Genomic DNA, 16,068 nt, shown 5'->3' with positions numbered 1-16,068 from the left:
TTGGACGACAGGTTTGAGAGTGCAGAAGCAAACCGAGCTGCCTACCGAATGTTCATGCACAAATGACTCTCCACACTGAACACACAGCGATTAGTGGCACAATAAAAAACTGATTCAGCCAATAAAATGACTGAGCCAAATATCCGGGATCTTGCATGTCCGGCAGAATGATTAGTAAGAAGAATTTTTCCACAATTACGAAGCACAGGAACAAGCTGCACTACAGCCTAAAATAGTGCAGAGTTTGTTTTGGTTGGAGAAGGATGGCTCCTCAACAGATTCCAAGGTAATCAAAGTTCCTCTACAACAGCACAAACAAGAACTCAATGAGCAACTCTGGAAATTGCTTTGGGAGGTTAGTGATTGATAATGCTAAAAAGCCTTCCAGGGAATTGCCGTGGAGTTTAAATATTTTGGCAGTTTTACAAGGCTTAGAGGCTTAACAAGCTTCAGCTCCAGCTGCTTGGCGTAGAGGAGGCCTACAACGCCCTCGATGTTACATCTTTTTAAAAGGGTTTATGCATCATTTGCGACATCGTGCACAGGTTTACTCAAACATCTGATCATAAAGTAAAGAAATAGGCAGATGGATAATGAGAACAGACAATAAGACCTAATCTGTGTGTTATAACTTAAATGTCTGGCACACAAACATGCTTTGTATTACTATTATTTGAGTTACTGCAGGAACTTGCAAACCAACTGTTAGTCAAAGCAAACAATTCACAACATATCTCTGGGAAAAGCAGTTCAAATTCATCCATCTCGTGTTCAGACACTGTCAGCTCTTACCCCTCCACCATAAGCTCCAACTGCATCAAGATCCGACTGTGCAAAAATACACAACATCATCATGTCACACTAACACCAGCTTGCCAAGTTATCCAGCACTGACACTCTGTCTCCAGAGGAGAGGGTCGGTTTTTGTGAATGAAAATGCAAAGAGAATAACTGATAGGAGAAGAATAAAGGAGGCTTTGTTTTTTTGTTTTTTTTTTAAAATTACATGAGCTGTTTGTGATACTGACCCTGGCGCTGCCTCGGCTTCCCACTGACATCCGCTCATCGTCGTCTGAGAGCTGCGTGAGAGGGCGAGAGAGTGAAATGGATGGTTAGGGTTCGGAGAATGCAATGGCTTACATCTGCAAACACTCCAAACATGAGATTCTGACAGGAGGCCTCGAGCTGCAAACACACATGGTTCCAAGTCAGCTTTCGGTGTGACCCTAAAGACAGAAACAAACCTCATCTAAACTTCACCACTGCTTCCTTCAGCGCTCTACTCAGATGAATAAAAACAGAGAGCTGCCTAAAGTATGAGCCTGATTCAAGTGTCATGAAAACATGCTGCTGGATCGACCAACACAAAGCCGCATATAACTTCTAATTTAGTTAGTCTGTGCTGTGTTCGTCCGGCACTGACATTTTCATGGTAAAAGACAACAGATTACGGAGTTAAAGCATGAAGAGGTGGAAACAGAGAGAGAGGACTACAAACCATGTGAATCCGTGAAGGACGTGAGTACCTCTCACTGTCTTCCTGAATAAGGGAGGGGAGGGGTGATGATGGAGGAGAGAAGGGATGGAGGGGGTAGAAAGGTAGGAGAGAGATGTCAAACATCAACAGGACAGACGACCAAAGAGGAAAGTGTCATTTGAGCGTTTAAATGTGTTTTGAAGAGTCCAGGACAGATAAACATTTAAACACCACAAAGAGATCAAAGTCATTTATTGCGTTGCTTTACATTGTTATGTTTTATTTTATTTTTTATCACACTAAATTTTTTATCTGTGAAAAGTGCTATATAAATACATTTTGCGTACTTGCTGAAGAACTGATAGTTAATTTAAAGCAAAGGGAATCTGTCATGCAATTTGTATTTGCCAGGTGATAAATTAGATTTAACTGCACTGCTGTTTTCACCTTTTAACTGCGTTAAGATGTGGATTAGAACATATCTGTTAGTCCATTGCTGATTATTTGAGCAGATTTCTTTATGTTTTTATTGGCTCAATTTGGAGTCTACAAAGAAAAAATGTGCATTGGAATGGTCAGCTTAAGTGGTTCTTCCTCAGGGCTGAACAGCACCACAAAATAGTGCCTCCCTTTTGTTTTTTCTCTGGAATTTAGACATTATGCCAAATAAATAAAAAAGTAATTTAAAAAAAACCTCTTTATTCTAGTAAACAAATCCCAATATTTGGGTTCAGATGTGATTAAACACTATCCAAACTCCATCATCTTTATTACCCGAATCTATTGGTACAATGCAAACGATGCATATTTTATACCAAGACAACAGCCATGTTTACATGGACACAAGTAACCAGTTAAAAAACCTGACTGGAATAGAAATGCTTCACCTAAACACACCAACTGGAAGATTTTGACCCAATCACACACCTTCGTAGCTTAACCTACCTAGATACAGGTAGGTTACACCAATCCTTAATCAGAGAGGTGTTCATGTAAACACTTTTTCCAGTCAGGAATGTTCTCGATAAGTCGACTAGTCCAGTAATTGTTGCTAATTGCTAATTGTTTACATTTCTACAGCCATTTGCTACTATATAGAGCTGCAGCCTCGACATAGTTGTAGAAAAATGTAAGTCTGTTAATATAGGACCTGATCTTTGTGTTAATATTATTATTATTCTTTTCAATCACAATGTTTTCTTTAGTAGTTTTTTCAAACATTAATTTGTCATATTTTAGTAATATATGAACAACTTTTTAGTAAAACATTTTGACATCATATTTAATATCATAAAATATTTATTTTAAGTGGGTTTTTTTTTTTTGGTTTTTTTTAACTTCTTCATTGTGTGGAGCATAACATGCAATGTTCATAATGCACATAATGCAAGGTGCCACCCGATTAAGCAGAGTTTAAAGTAAGATTCAGTATTGAACAGATTAATTAACAGTTTCAATGGCCGTTGTTTAGACAGTTTTTGACATTGACCATTAAACAATCCTCAAATTTAATTTGATATCTCGAGTCTTTTAGTTTTAGACTAATTTCTTTTTCTTGTTTAGTCGACTAAGAAATTCTTTGCCAGAAACTCCCCTACTTCCGATGTTCAAAGTGAAATTATCCTTACTGCGCATGTCTGTTACCATTTAGTGAACATAATGTAGGTGCATTCAAAAAGTGACAAATGTGAGAGAAGGGAGAAACTGAAACCCATACGATGCAGCAAGGTGACGATAAAAAAGGAGACATCCAGAGAGCGGTGTTTGTTTACAGCAATCACAACTACTATTTCTACTATTCCCAGAAAGTTGGACAATTCCAAAATGATTTATTCTGTTTAAATGCTTGACACATGATGCAAACGCACATTAGGATCAGATCAGCTCAGTTAGGGTCAATGTAAACAGTGAAGCTCTAATTTGACACATGTAAACATGGCCACTGACACAGTGACACAACCTGGGTAAAAGGAAGCTCACAGAGGCTCATCCATGCACACTTTAAATCCACAGCTGTCAAACAGTAATCCAGCTGACACTCATGCGATTTTCGCCACATGCCAACACTGTTCAAACTGAAACATTATGATACTGCTGGCAATAAACCGTTGCATAAATTCTCATCACAACCTAAAATTACACATCACAATTAGTCAACAGTTACTCCTACACACAGAGTGTGATTGCTGTGCCAAACCCTTTAAATAATCTGCACAGTCATACTGAGTAAGTGAATTCAACGCAGTAAATCCCATGCAGTCTCGCATCAGTGGGGCAGATGGTCATGCTGATTCAAAGCCAGATGGTCACCCTGCTTTTTTAATAAGTGGATTATCATTAATGTTCAAGCTTTGATTCCTTATAATCTTTTTTTTTTTTTTTTAAAGGCTCAACAGGAATGACTGAGAATTCAAACACAGACTGGGCACATGGAAAAGTCAAAATACATGCAGATCTGTTAGTGTTGTTATCACAGCACAGTAACTCTACCATCCATTGTTCAATATCTCCCCATTTGTTGTCCACGCGGTCATCTAATTTGGTGTTCAAGCCATAGTATTTCTAGGGAGAGGCAAGAAACGAGGGCAAGATAAAACAGGTAAGTTGTTCCATCTTTTTCTAGGGTGCGGTCTGAAGCACACATCGAGGATGATCAAATTAAATCCAAAAATGTGCGAAGTAGAAATGAGGAAGAGTAAACCTACCTTCTGCACCTGAAAGATCTAAGCAGCAACACCGAACAGCGACAGAGGAGAAAGAGCGAAAAAAACAAACAGGAAAGATTTAATTAAATCAACATAAAAAAGATAAGTGATGGAAAAAAACTGAAACACTGGAAAGCGAAAAGCAAAACAGCATGCAGGAAAAAGAGCACGAGGCTCAGGTATGTGAAGAACCCCGCTGCACAGCAGAAACTGACCCAAGAACACAAGTTCACCCGAGATTTAACTACCTGTGAGACGCACTTTCACAGCATTTTCCCATGCTCCTGTAACGTTGGTATCAGTGACGGAAAGCTGTGCCAGTGCCACAATGTCACTTTCACATAGTCTGTGTAACCACGACTACATAGCAGAGAAAACCACGTGACCTCGAGAGATCCTGGTACAGAGGGCTTCCAGAACCACAACCACAAGGTGGTTCTCCAAATAAAAAAAACAAACAAAAAAAACCCATAAAAAAATAAGCTCCTGGGTAACTCTACAAAACATCTCAAGCTGTCCTGTTAGGTTAAGTAGATTTGACACCTAGGACAATAAACGTTATGCTTGTGTAGACATAATGCATATGCAGTAAAATTAAAGATGCAGCCCTGAGCTGCATCTTGACTCATCTCAGAATAAAGAGAAGAAACAAAAGGGAAACAGTGAACCAGGTGAAAGGTCACCATTTCAGTTACACTCTGCTTGTTTAATATGCACAGATAAAACAAGGAGTATGTGTGTTTTATGTTGTCACCAAAATGCTACAGCTGAAGCTCACTGCTTTTCCAAGCTACTTGATGTTTTTCCCCTCAGGAAGCTGAAGGTTGCCTTAGATGATGATGAAGATGATGCTTGTCTATTGAAAAAAAGTCTGCTGATGTAAAAAAACAAACAAAACAAAAACAAAACAATCCCCCTGAAATTACCTTCCAGATTTTAAAAGATATTTGGTTGTTAATTCTTTCTTAGTGCAAAATTGTTTGTTTGCACATTTGCTTGGACATCATCAGCAGAGCTCTTGAGACCACACAGTACAGTGTGGAGACCCAGTCATTGTAATTTTGGGTGACGAAAAATGAAAATATATCAGCAGCTTGTACAAAATGTCCAAAAACAAACAAACAAACAAACAAACAAAAACCCCTAAAACCCTCTGGGGTCCAGGAACCTGTGCTCCTAACCCTTTGCTATAAGTGTTACCTTTTTTATTATTGTTATTATTTTATCAAAAGCAGACTAAAGAGATCAAATCAAACCAGCCAGGCTGAGACCCTCTTAGTGTTTCCTGTGGTCGATGTGCTGCGTCACTTGGGGGTGTTGCCATCTGAAATTTGGAATGTTTGAGGAAATTACGGAAAATTAAGGTTGTTTGACTATTCCGATAAATACAATTAACCTTGGCTTTATTTATTTTGGTAGTGGTTGTTATTCGAGATGTTCTGTGCTGGCAAACTTTTAAAGTAAAATAAAGATCTCTGCAGCCTCCAATTTCCTTCATTCTTTGAGTGTTTTGCTGATGTTAACGTGACGGGACAAAACGGAAAGACTGCAATCAGATTTCCTAAAATCTCCCACATACGTTCCTTCACCAGTGAGACCAACACATTGCCTGTTAAATTTAAAACAACCCTACACACTGCCTTTTTGAGTTTGTTTCAAAAACTCTGCTGACAGCAGGACACACTAAAAACACACCCCACCCTCAATGACGTACTTTCTACCCCAGTGCTTTAATCCAGATTTACTACCACTGTCTCCCTTGTATACTTGCCCAATAAATGGATTGGCCACTTTTGCAGTTCTGGTCATCACAAAGTGATTTGCAGATGACCGCTCTGCCCGCTGCATCGCTGTAGTAGCAGCAGCACTTTTAGGTGATCAATGGAGAACGGCCTCTTGCCCTCACCTAATCTATAATTAACCTGAAATGGAAAGCCACGTCCCCACAACGATAACCTCACAGATATGCTGTCGACTCAGGAAAGTCATACTAAACTTCAAGAAGGTGAAAGTGAGTTATAAAGGTCAGATTTATTTATAAATATCGCTATAATTCATATCGTTGCAGAGTCACAGCTCTAATGTTCTGCACACATCTTCCAGAAACTTCCTCTGTTAGAACCTCAGATGCTTCTGACCTTGTGAACTTTGATCTTGCTTCAAGATCAACGCAATCACAATACTACAATCTAGTTAAAGAGAATTTGATTTTGAGTTGAACTCCAAAGAGCGTAATATTGCACAAAAATGACCAGTGTCCAGTCTAATCAGATTAGGAAGTGACTGGAGGGATCTCGTTTGCTTACTTATCTCTTATTACGTGTCTGGACAGCCTATTAGCAAGAGAGTCAGGCACCGTCATAATCCCATTCATCAACCGAGTTACACAATCAGCCTACATGCCAGCACCGGTCCCCTTTGACTCACCGAGCGCACCTTCTTAATTGGAGGGGTTTTTGGGCGCCTGGTGAGGGCAGCCCTCAGCCCCCCTCTGGTAAGCCGCCGCCCGGCCGTCCTGCTGCCCTCAGGAAACCAGGAAAGGTCGCATCCCTCAGCGGTCAACAGGTAACACCATGACCAGTCATGAAGGCAGGCTGATGGTATGACAGAACGCTGAGATTTGAGCTCAGAGCACTCGGAGCAACCAAGGTTTGAATTTCCCCTCGCGTTTAATGCTGCAAAGCTTCTGCTAATAATCCACTCCTAATTTCTGTCTTCAGCGTATGAGGAAACATCCATAAATCCAGAAGGTGGCCGAGAGCACAGCAACCCATCGCTGGCGTCCACGATACGGCAACAACAACAATAACAACAACGACTGCTCCACTGCAGGCTGGACCACAGAGCACAACCTGCTAAGCTACTTTAGAACTCGGCTAAAAGGTTTAAAGGACACACAAACACACACACTCAGCTTGCCAGTGACCACTAATCTGGCATATGTGACCGATGTGTGTGTGTGTGTGTGTGTGTGTGTGTGTGCGTACATGCAGAAGATTATTGTTCAGGCTTGACACCTGTGTTTTGATTGGTGAAATAACAATAAATTAATATTATAATTACTAATAATCTTAAAAATATCTTTTAAAAATAGGCATTCCATATTGACGAGCCATAAAAGGTTCAGCTTGATGTAAAATACTAATTTCTGTGAATAACATACATCGGACTGTCTCAGTATAATGCAGTGACCTGGTATTAATATGGATGCTGTCCCACCTAACCATTACTGAGGCCACCAGTCTGTGCCATTGAGTGTCTCCTACAGTGTAATAACACCCTCAGCCACACTGAAAACACAGCCCAGGAATGGTTCCGTGACCAAAAAGCCCACGGTGCTGATCGGTATCCAAGTGTCTGTGACATGGATGAAACTGAAGGATCTGCTGCTAACATTGTGGTTATGAGGTTCTGTGTTTATACCCTGAGGGGTCAAAGGTGTTTTGGTTGCACAAGGGGGGGCTTCACAGTAACCCAGGCCATAAGGCATGTATGGGTGCCTGCGCAACCAGTGAGCTAAACTGGCACTCATTTTGCTCTGTGTCTGTTTGCCTAAAAGGTTTATGGAATTTTTCTTTTAATGTGGTGGTTGCTGAAGCTGCGAAAGCACATGCATGTTGTCTACTAAAATCACAGTGAACTCTGGTCACACAAAGTTTAATGTTGACAGTCACTTGAAATTATGAAGGCACTTATTGTTTTGGAGCAAACACAGCACTCAGTGACTGCAGGAGTTGATGGCAGCAGCCTCCATCTGCAGTACGATGCACCCACAAAAACTGCTCGAGGGATGTAGCAAAGTAGCTAAGAAGCTTTCAACCTTCCCACATCTCAATCTGATGCAGCATCTGTGGCTCCAGCCTGAAACCCACAGAATCCAAAGGGGTGTCTGCTAACGTCACAGTGCGAGAAAGCCAGAACACCCCCAGAGATTCCATGTCCGTGTGCGCAAGCAGCACAGGAAATAAAGTTTATCGACTGAATTTCCAGAAATATGCTTCAACAGTACAGAAACTGTGACTGACGTCTGCCACAGCAGACAATTATTTCACTGTCATTTATTCTTCTGCTTTTTTAAAACAAACAAATAAAAAAAATCCCTTCACACAGAAACTGAGCAACTTTTGAGTTGAGTTTCCACAGGTGCTAGGCAGTCTGTAGTCTGTTTATGTGTTCAGGATTACTACTGACTAATAATAGTGAGCTCGGAAAAGCGAGACTCCCCGTGGTTCAGATCAGAGGTGCTCAACCAAAGAAAGAAAAACTCATGTAACAGCACTGAGCTCACATCCAAACACCTTTCAGCGCTGCACCTGATTCAACACAACTCAGAACACAGCACGGACGCCAGCACCGACACTGGAGCTGCCGAGGGTCCAGTACAGAGATTTATGGGGTTCTTTGCTCTTTTTGCGAGACATGTACAAGTTTTCCACAACACATTGGTAAAAATGGACATGTTAAATAAAAAAACAAAGATTTAATTCACTGCTTACTTCCCAGGAAGGTAGTGCATCACATTACGGGGCTACTAATATCTGGAATAAGTTATGTCAGTGTTACACTATGTACTGTATTTAGCTAACCAAAGAGACAAAGCCACAAAAATAGAAATGCAATAACAACCAACTCTGCAGGTTAGACTTTCTGACCTTTCAAAGGTGTACAGTTTATAACAGATAATGCAAATTACTGTTGTGATTGTTTTGGAAGAAGCCCTTTACATGTGACGGTTAATTAACAGGAAATGTGCTCCGTGGTGTCTGAAGAAAAAGCTCTAATTTTATGTTACTCAAAAACTTTCCATGTGTCAATATCTGTATCAGCGTGGGATGAGATTAACTTTAAAAGGTTTTGTTGAAAGAGTAATTAGTGAGAACTTTGGAGGACTTCCTCGTTTGCTATGGTTATTTAACCTCAGTATCAGCTGTTGGATATTTAGCCAACCTAGAAACCTTGTAACTAAGGAATTAGTTTGTTACGAGATGTTTGTGTATAGGTGGGGGCACTGTTTTAGTACATAAATAATAGATGTAATAATTTCCCTTTCCGAAAGCCTTAAAGCTGGATTCTTTAACATGTCCAGCAGGGGTTGACTCCTTAGAGCCCACCCTTATCTGGTTTCAAAAGGCCAAGATTGCTAACATGCTCAGCTAGAGGCTACAGAATGGGAGCCCAAAGATTAATGAGTGACTTCCTGCTTGTTACATCCATCTTAATTATATGGTTCTATGGTTCGAATCAACTCATAAATTCAGTGTGTTGAACAACATCATCTATAGATGTTGGAGGTTTTTTTAATGAAGGAATTTTAAAAAAGTCAATCAAAAGTCAGTGTCTAAACTACATTTTTACATCAATCCAAATCAAATCCACAGGAATGTTCTTTCTATGAACGGCAAGGATTGCTTGGATCTCGACAGCAGTGCTCCTAAGTGCTGCAGTCACAGTTCCTCTGACCTTTGACCCACAGGATCAAAGAGTCAGCTTAAGAGCAGAAAGCAGAGCTGACCGGAAATGCTTTCGGTCCAAACAAAACCAAGTGTCTAGTAACAACAAGTCTGCTTAAATCCTTTTGTTTTTCAGAACAGTGTTAGCCATTTGGCAGACAGCAGAAATACTTGTTTAACTCCATCAGTGCTCCGCTGTTTAGATTCAGCATGAAATATTAAACTCTTACAGATGTAAAATCTTGCATATCTGTCCTAACATGAAGTTTTGTATTATGCCATATCGTGTGTCACATGTCATGGGGTATTTTGACTTGTATACCTCTTTCTGTTGTCGCTCCAGCTCCTTCATGCGGATCTCTCTGGCCTCTGCCCTGGCTGCCCTCTTTGCTGCCAGCCTGGCCTCGGCCTTGGGATGGAAAGGGGGGGGGGGGGGGGGGGGGGAATAAAAACACAGAGAGAGAAAATTAAAAAAGGAGAAGTTAGATAGCAGCAGACTTAGTCCAACTCACACACATCTATACATCTATAAATTGTCAACACAAATGTGAACAGAGCTCCAGTTCCTTGACAGAGTTAGTTTGGGAACTTTGTGACACATTGTTGGGAAACAGAAATAAAAACAGTCACACAGTTGAAGATTAATATCACAGGGGGACACTACCAGCCCCTAAAAACCAGTCAATAAAGCAGTGAACAAACACAGGACATCAAGAATCATTTAAACTCTGAACAGATCTCATGGACTTTATTTAGAAGCAGACAATCTAGTGAGACTCCTAGGCCCCCGTACATTTGAAAGACTTGCCTCTGCTCCACTCAGCACTCAGGCGAGAGCAGGGTCTTTCCCTTAAAAGGATCTCTCTCTCAGAGTGTGTGCTGCAAGTGTGTGTGTTACAGTGTGCGTGTGTGTAAGCATTTCCTTCCTCTAACTTGTGGTAGACACTACACGGCTGCAGCCTCTAGGCGGGGTAACTGTAACAGCTCATACCGCTGCACTAATGCATTTCCCCAATGTCAGTCACCATGACTGAGTAACAGGAAAACACTAAATACAGAGTTGGTTTCAGAAGAAAGCACGATCACACACATGCACGCTATCAACAAAGTTCAGCTCAGGACTCACATACACGTGTCTGCATTCATTAAAAAGCTTCACCAGGGGATACAAACAAGCTTGGCCAAATCTGTGTTGTCATCAACAACACTGACGTTCTGCACCGCAGATAACAGAAGCACATTAATCTCAGTCTTAAAATGGGAGCAAACTGTCAAGCTAGATTCCTGCGCTACCGTTAGCAAACTTCAGCCTCTGTATGAGATGAAATGAGGATCTTATCAAAGGCACAGATCATTGTTTTGGCCCCCAGCATCCTTTACATGTTGTTCTCCAGATGCTTCCATCAGGGCAAAGGTTTGAGCTCCCTGAAGGCACCAATAATAGACACAGAGTAATTTCTTCCATATGCTGCTTCTTTAAACCAATCGTGGCCCTTTCCCTCTGACAGCAGGAGCTTGTACTGTATTTCTGTAATCTGTTGGACTAGAGTATATAAAGCAAACGGCCCCTCAGGGATATTAAAGCTTTACGCAACATCTCTGCAGGTCTCTACTCATGTTCACGCTCAAACTGCATCACTTAGTCCATTGTTTTCACTTTTTAGTTTTAACAATTTCCTCTCCTTTGCACAAAGAAGAGAAGATGCTCTCTGAATATGTACATTAAAAGAAAGAACAGCATTTGGTCTGTATGTCAGCATGTTCGCTGCGTATCAGCAGTGCTTGCTGAGCAAACTTTATTCAGTCACTTTTATTCAGCTTGTGTTCATGCCGTCAGCAACACTTGCACGCTCGCTTTGTTACTATCCTGCTTTATTATCCAGGTTTTTATATTCCTGTATCATTCTGAAATTGTCCAGGTTAAAGTTCATGTGTCTTTGATGCCTTGCCATGACACAGAGTCTCATTTGGGAAGTGATGAGTGGGCAAAACTTCCACTTATGTCACTTGACTATTTTATGATTCAGCGTTTAATTCTGTTTGTTGCATTATTTAAACAACTTTAAAGTGCACACTTGAGGGGGAAAAGAAAAATTCAGTGTGAGTGCTTTCTGCAGGAAACCTTGTACAACATTTAGACATTTATTAATCTCAAAACTAATAAAACACTAAACTGACTGCAGCATTTGCGAGGTGTGGTGATGTGGTGAAGCTCACCAAAAACAGACACACAGCAGTTCCTCCCAGGCTTCCTCCACAGTAAAGCTGTAGTTATATTACAGAAACTGAAACTGGCATCTGTTTGTTATACATGCTGGGTCATGGATGCCGCTGGTTCACCAATAAGCCGTTTTTGACAGCTGTCATTATACGAGCAAACATCTGGATTTAAAGCTGACTTGATCAGCAAAGCTGCAGGTGAAAATATGAACTACAACTAACTGAAGTGCTGTGAGCATTCATGACTTACTTAAAGCCTGCTTTTTTAGCGTGTAGATCCCCGTGATGCTATGGCCGCTTGATAGAAGTTATGAGCTAGGAAGTGTACAGAATGACTCACACAGCAACCATCTGCTTGAATCTGCTCTTAAGATGTCTTGGAGGTATGGAACCGGGCAACAGATGATTGAAATATCTGAACAGCAGGCTGGTCGCTGCCTCAGTAGAGATGCGTTTTGCCCTGCAGTGAACTGTGTCTATTTGCCGAGCACCTCCTGCACATGAATGCGAGCCATGTCACCATAATGCATTCCAGGAACTTCCAACTCAAAAGAATTGTCCCGAGTAGGTCTTGCCAAATAACTAAACATTGTTAAATAATGATAAAAAAGCCCAAAACAAAACGCCTTAATTATAAAGAATTTTTTGAAAGGCTCCTAAAAATGATGATGCAGGAGTCTATATTGACTCTGTGCTGCACTCACTGCCTGCATAAGTGCCATTTCCTCCAAGTCAATGCTCACTGTCCTTGGGACTCTTTGCATTTCTACCAAAAGCTTTAAGACACAAATCCATCTACACTATGTATGCACACATAAACTCCCTCTTAGACATTTTCTCTTCCATGAAATTAGAGGTGGCAGAAGAGTAACATGGCATTAGTCTGTTTGACCTCGAGCAGCATAAATACAGCACTTAAAAACTTCCATTAGCATTGGTACACAGTTGCTCCATCAAACAGCAGGCTCTGGGGTGAAGTGCTTTTTATCCACTCTGTCAGTGAGGTTGTTCAATAGTTCAACCACCAACTTAATTCAGATCAAAGACAAGAGCAAAACAGACCTGCAACAGGCAGATTAGGGAGCATGAATCGCTGGAAATATTTTTATGGGTGGGCACATAGTGCTGTACACAATGCAACACAATTCAGTTCAATAAGTGTCAGAAAAATGTGAACAATTGCATACTGCATTAGACTTTCCCGTCAAGTCACAAAGGTTGCCTTGCAGTCAGCATCTATTGTGTAGACCAATTTGTTTTACTGGTGCCTTTAATTACAGGCCAGCTGGGAAAACTACATATAACAGGTCACATGTTTGTTTGCTGTATCACACTCATATTTGCACTGGCTAAATATTAAAAGATGGTGTGATGAAGGGATGAAATCAGTATCGGCACTGGTTGAAGTGTCTCTTTCATTTAATTTCAGTCTGCAAATTTCGTTTTTCTGACTCTACTCAAGTAGTTTTGCATGATTCACAGTTCTATTTGAAATGAGTCATTTTAGCTCCTCCCTCACGTTAAATACATTTTCTTCTGATTGGTTACATATCTTAAAATGTTGCACAGCAGGTGGGTGGGGCTTCTGTGCTCACAGTCAGATCTTTGTGCTCATATTTAGGGGTATCCCCTCCATGACATCATACAGAGACAAGAGAAGGAAAAATTGTTTAAAACTGAGTCTGAGGGCTAAGCTTTAGGCTCATGGTCATTACTGGCATTCATCTTCATTACTGGAAACTCTGGTCATGCTTAATATGAACATCCACTATCCACTTTCATTCAATTCCAACTTGTAGTCTATTTCTTTGATTAATTTATATTAAAGGTTATCAATCCTATGTCTAAAACGGTTTATACTCCCGGGATTTGTGATATGTTTTAGGACAAATGAGTGTATTATGCTTGAGGTGTTCGCCTAGCTTGGGAAGCTCGGGAATTATTAATTTCATATGGAAAAACAAAAAATTCACTCATTTCAGGATGAGGTAAGAGACCTTCTTTCATCTTCTTGTTCAGTTTTAAAACTTTGAAAGTCAAATTTCAGACACAAACTGCTTAAAGGAACCCACCTTTCAAACACCCGCCCTTCAAAAACCTTCACAACACTAAGAGGTGTGAATTATTTCATCATGACCACATTACTGCCTTCCTTTTACTGTATGGCCATAGAGTGCAGTACTTAAGCACACAACAGCTTAACTCAAGACACACAAAAAAAGCAAAAGCTGAAGTTAAAATAAACAGTTAAACGGGGTACCAGCTTTCAGTTAAAGTAATCCAACATGATGCGAGCAGCTGTAACAGACTGGGTCATCTTTCCATGCGAGTGTATGCTGCATCAGCCTCCAGTCAAAAAGATGCACATAACTAGGCCAAAAGACACACTCATACCTCCTTTCTCTTTCCTCCTCTAAGGCTATTTATACCGACCTACATGGACTCTGGTTCTATCAAACTGTTCTAATTCAGCATGATGTCAATGGGCTGTCTGCCCTCCTGAGAGACAGTGAGCTAGTTCAGTGCAAAACTGGGATGCTCTATAGTGATTTGGAGATGCGACAGAAGAAAAAAATACACAAGTTTAAGTGGGAATACTTCACAGTGGAAAAATCATAAATTACTATTTTGGTCAATTATGGCAATCTCAGATATTTAATGTAGCTATTCATCACCTTAACAAGCATTATGGATTTAACTTTGTTTTGTTTGTTTTGTTATAAACCCTCAAACTTTAAATACATTTCAAATGGAAAATAAATAGAATAATTTGGGTTGAAAAAGAGATGACAGTTCACACACAGTATTTTCATCATCTTTCCTTAATTGATGAGCGCAATTTATTGTGTAAGACCAAATGAGAGATTTGGAGAGAAAATTAATGCAAAATAATAATAATTTTATTCCCATAATCATAGTTTCACAATCATTAGAAGCCACAATCGTAGCTGCAAAAACCCCCAAACCAAAACAATGATTCACCCCCTAGTTTAATGAAGGTTCATTATATAGCCTCCTTCTAGCTCTAAGTTGCAGAGTTTGTTTTTTTTATTCCATTTTAATCATAATAATATGTTACTTAAGTACCTAGAGAGGTCAAATTTATAGTTCTGGCTTCTGTCAACTTGATCCCTTGAGTCTCCTGACAGCCTCTCGGGGCACCAAGTCCTCAAGAGCCGAATGCCAACCTAGTCTGATTGTCTCCAGCAAGCTGGATTCCCACGCCCTGCATGCCCGTCTTCAGCAGCCAAAGTTGGGTGGTTATTCTAATGACCACGAGTGCTGACAGGCTCCACAAAGAGAGCACAGAAATAACTCTGATTTCTGTTTGACTGTGTTTAAAATGAGAAGGGATCATTAGGTGGATTCACACACAGTTCGCTCATTGTACGGTGAGGGTGATGACTAAGTGTACCAAAAAAAGTTTATTTCCTCTTTGCAGAACCTTATAAGCCTCAGATGTTGCCTAAAAGGGAGTGGCTGGAAGAAAGTTCAGCTTACTATGAAGCCATAGACATGAGTCAACTCAACGGACGTCACAAATGGACAAATCGAGCCGTTGTTTCCAAACCTGATGAGCTCAGCAGACGATTCCACATGTGCTCACAGAGGAAAAGTACAGACCATGAAGAACTACAGCACCAAAACAAAAAAATACTTAACTTGCCATCAAGTTTCAATTCTTTCTAATGGTCATAAAGGGATGACTGCTATTAAAACTCCTTATAGAAGTCTGTGGGAAAATGGGCCTATAGCATCAATAAACAACGTCTTGATCTTGATGATTCTGCTTATATATTGTATTATGTTCTCTATTAGGTACAGAATAGAGGTTAACAGAAGGTTTACTTTACAGTGGGCTGGCCTTATGAGAAAGAAGTAACTACCTTATAGGTGTGTAGTGACCATGTGTAGAGTTCATTGGTTTGTCACTCAGTTTCACCCCTTATTTCTGATATCTGGTTTCAAAAAGCTAAGATGGCCAATCAACACGAGTCAACAAACCAATGGGACATTGCTATTTTTAAATATACAGCCAATGAAAGAAAAAGATGAATGTGGAGCTTTAAGCAAAAATTCCTTCACATGACCCGTAGACAGCGACTGATTTAAGAAACAACAACAAAAACAAATCAGACTGCAGAAAATGTCTATGTTGCTCATTAACTCATTCACTGCCATTGACGTCTATAGCCGTCAATTGCAGTGTATGAGT

General features: G+C 40.4%; 1 protein-coding gene across 15 annotated transcripts in view; it reads right to left on the bottom strand.

Moving 5' to 3' along the window:
• Positions 1–16,068, bottom strand: part of lrrfip1a (leucine rich repeat (in FLII) interacting protein 1a) — a 49,014-nt gene that overhangs the window by 19,149 nt on the left and 13,797 nt on the right. For 11 of the 15 annotated variants that reach the window (XM_026145465.1, XM_026145466.1, XM_026145451.1 and 8 more), the window contains exons 3-8: positions 9,955–10,041; positions 4,183–4,200; positions 3,968–4,039; positions 1,499–1,540; positions 1,029–1,079; positions 793–828 (exon numbers count right to left, since the gene is read on the bottom strand). In XM_026145465.1, coding sequence (XP_026001250.1) covers positions 793–828; positions 1,029–1,079; positions 1,499–1,540; positions 3,968–4,039; positions 4,183–4,200; positions 9,955–10,041 — 306 coding nt within the window. Of the gene's footprint in view, positions 1–792; positions 829–1,028; positions 1,080–1,498; positions 1,541–3,967; positions 4,040–4,182; positions 4,201–6,609; positions 7,124–9,954; positions 10,042–16,068 lie in introns of those variants that run through there. The other 4 variants (XM_026145464.1, XM_026145457.1, XM_026145462.1 and 1 more) reach the window with 4 other exon arrangements.

The sequence above is a fragment of the Astatotilapia calliptera genome, chromosome 16, assembly GCF_900246225.1.
Source record: "Astatotilapia calliptera chromosome 16, fAstCal1.2, whole genome shotgun sequence".
NCBI classification, from domain to species: Eukaryota; Metazoa; Chordata; class Actinopteri; order Cichliformes; family Cichlidae; genus Astatotilapia; species Astatotilapia calliptera.
Note: the sequence above shows the minus strand (reverse complement) of the source record. Positions and strands in the feature narration are given on the sequence as shown.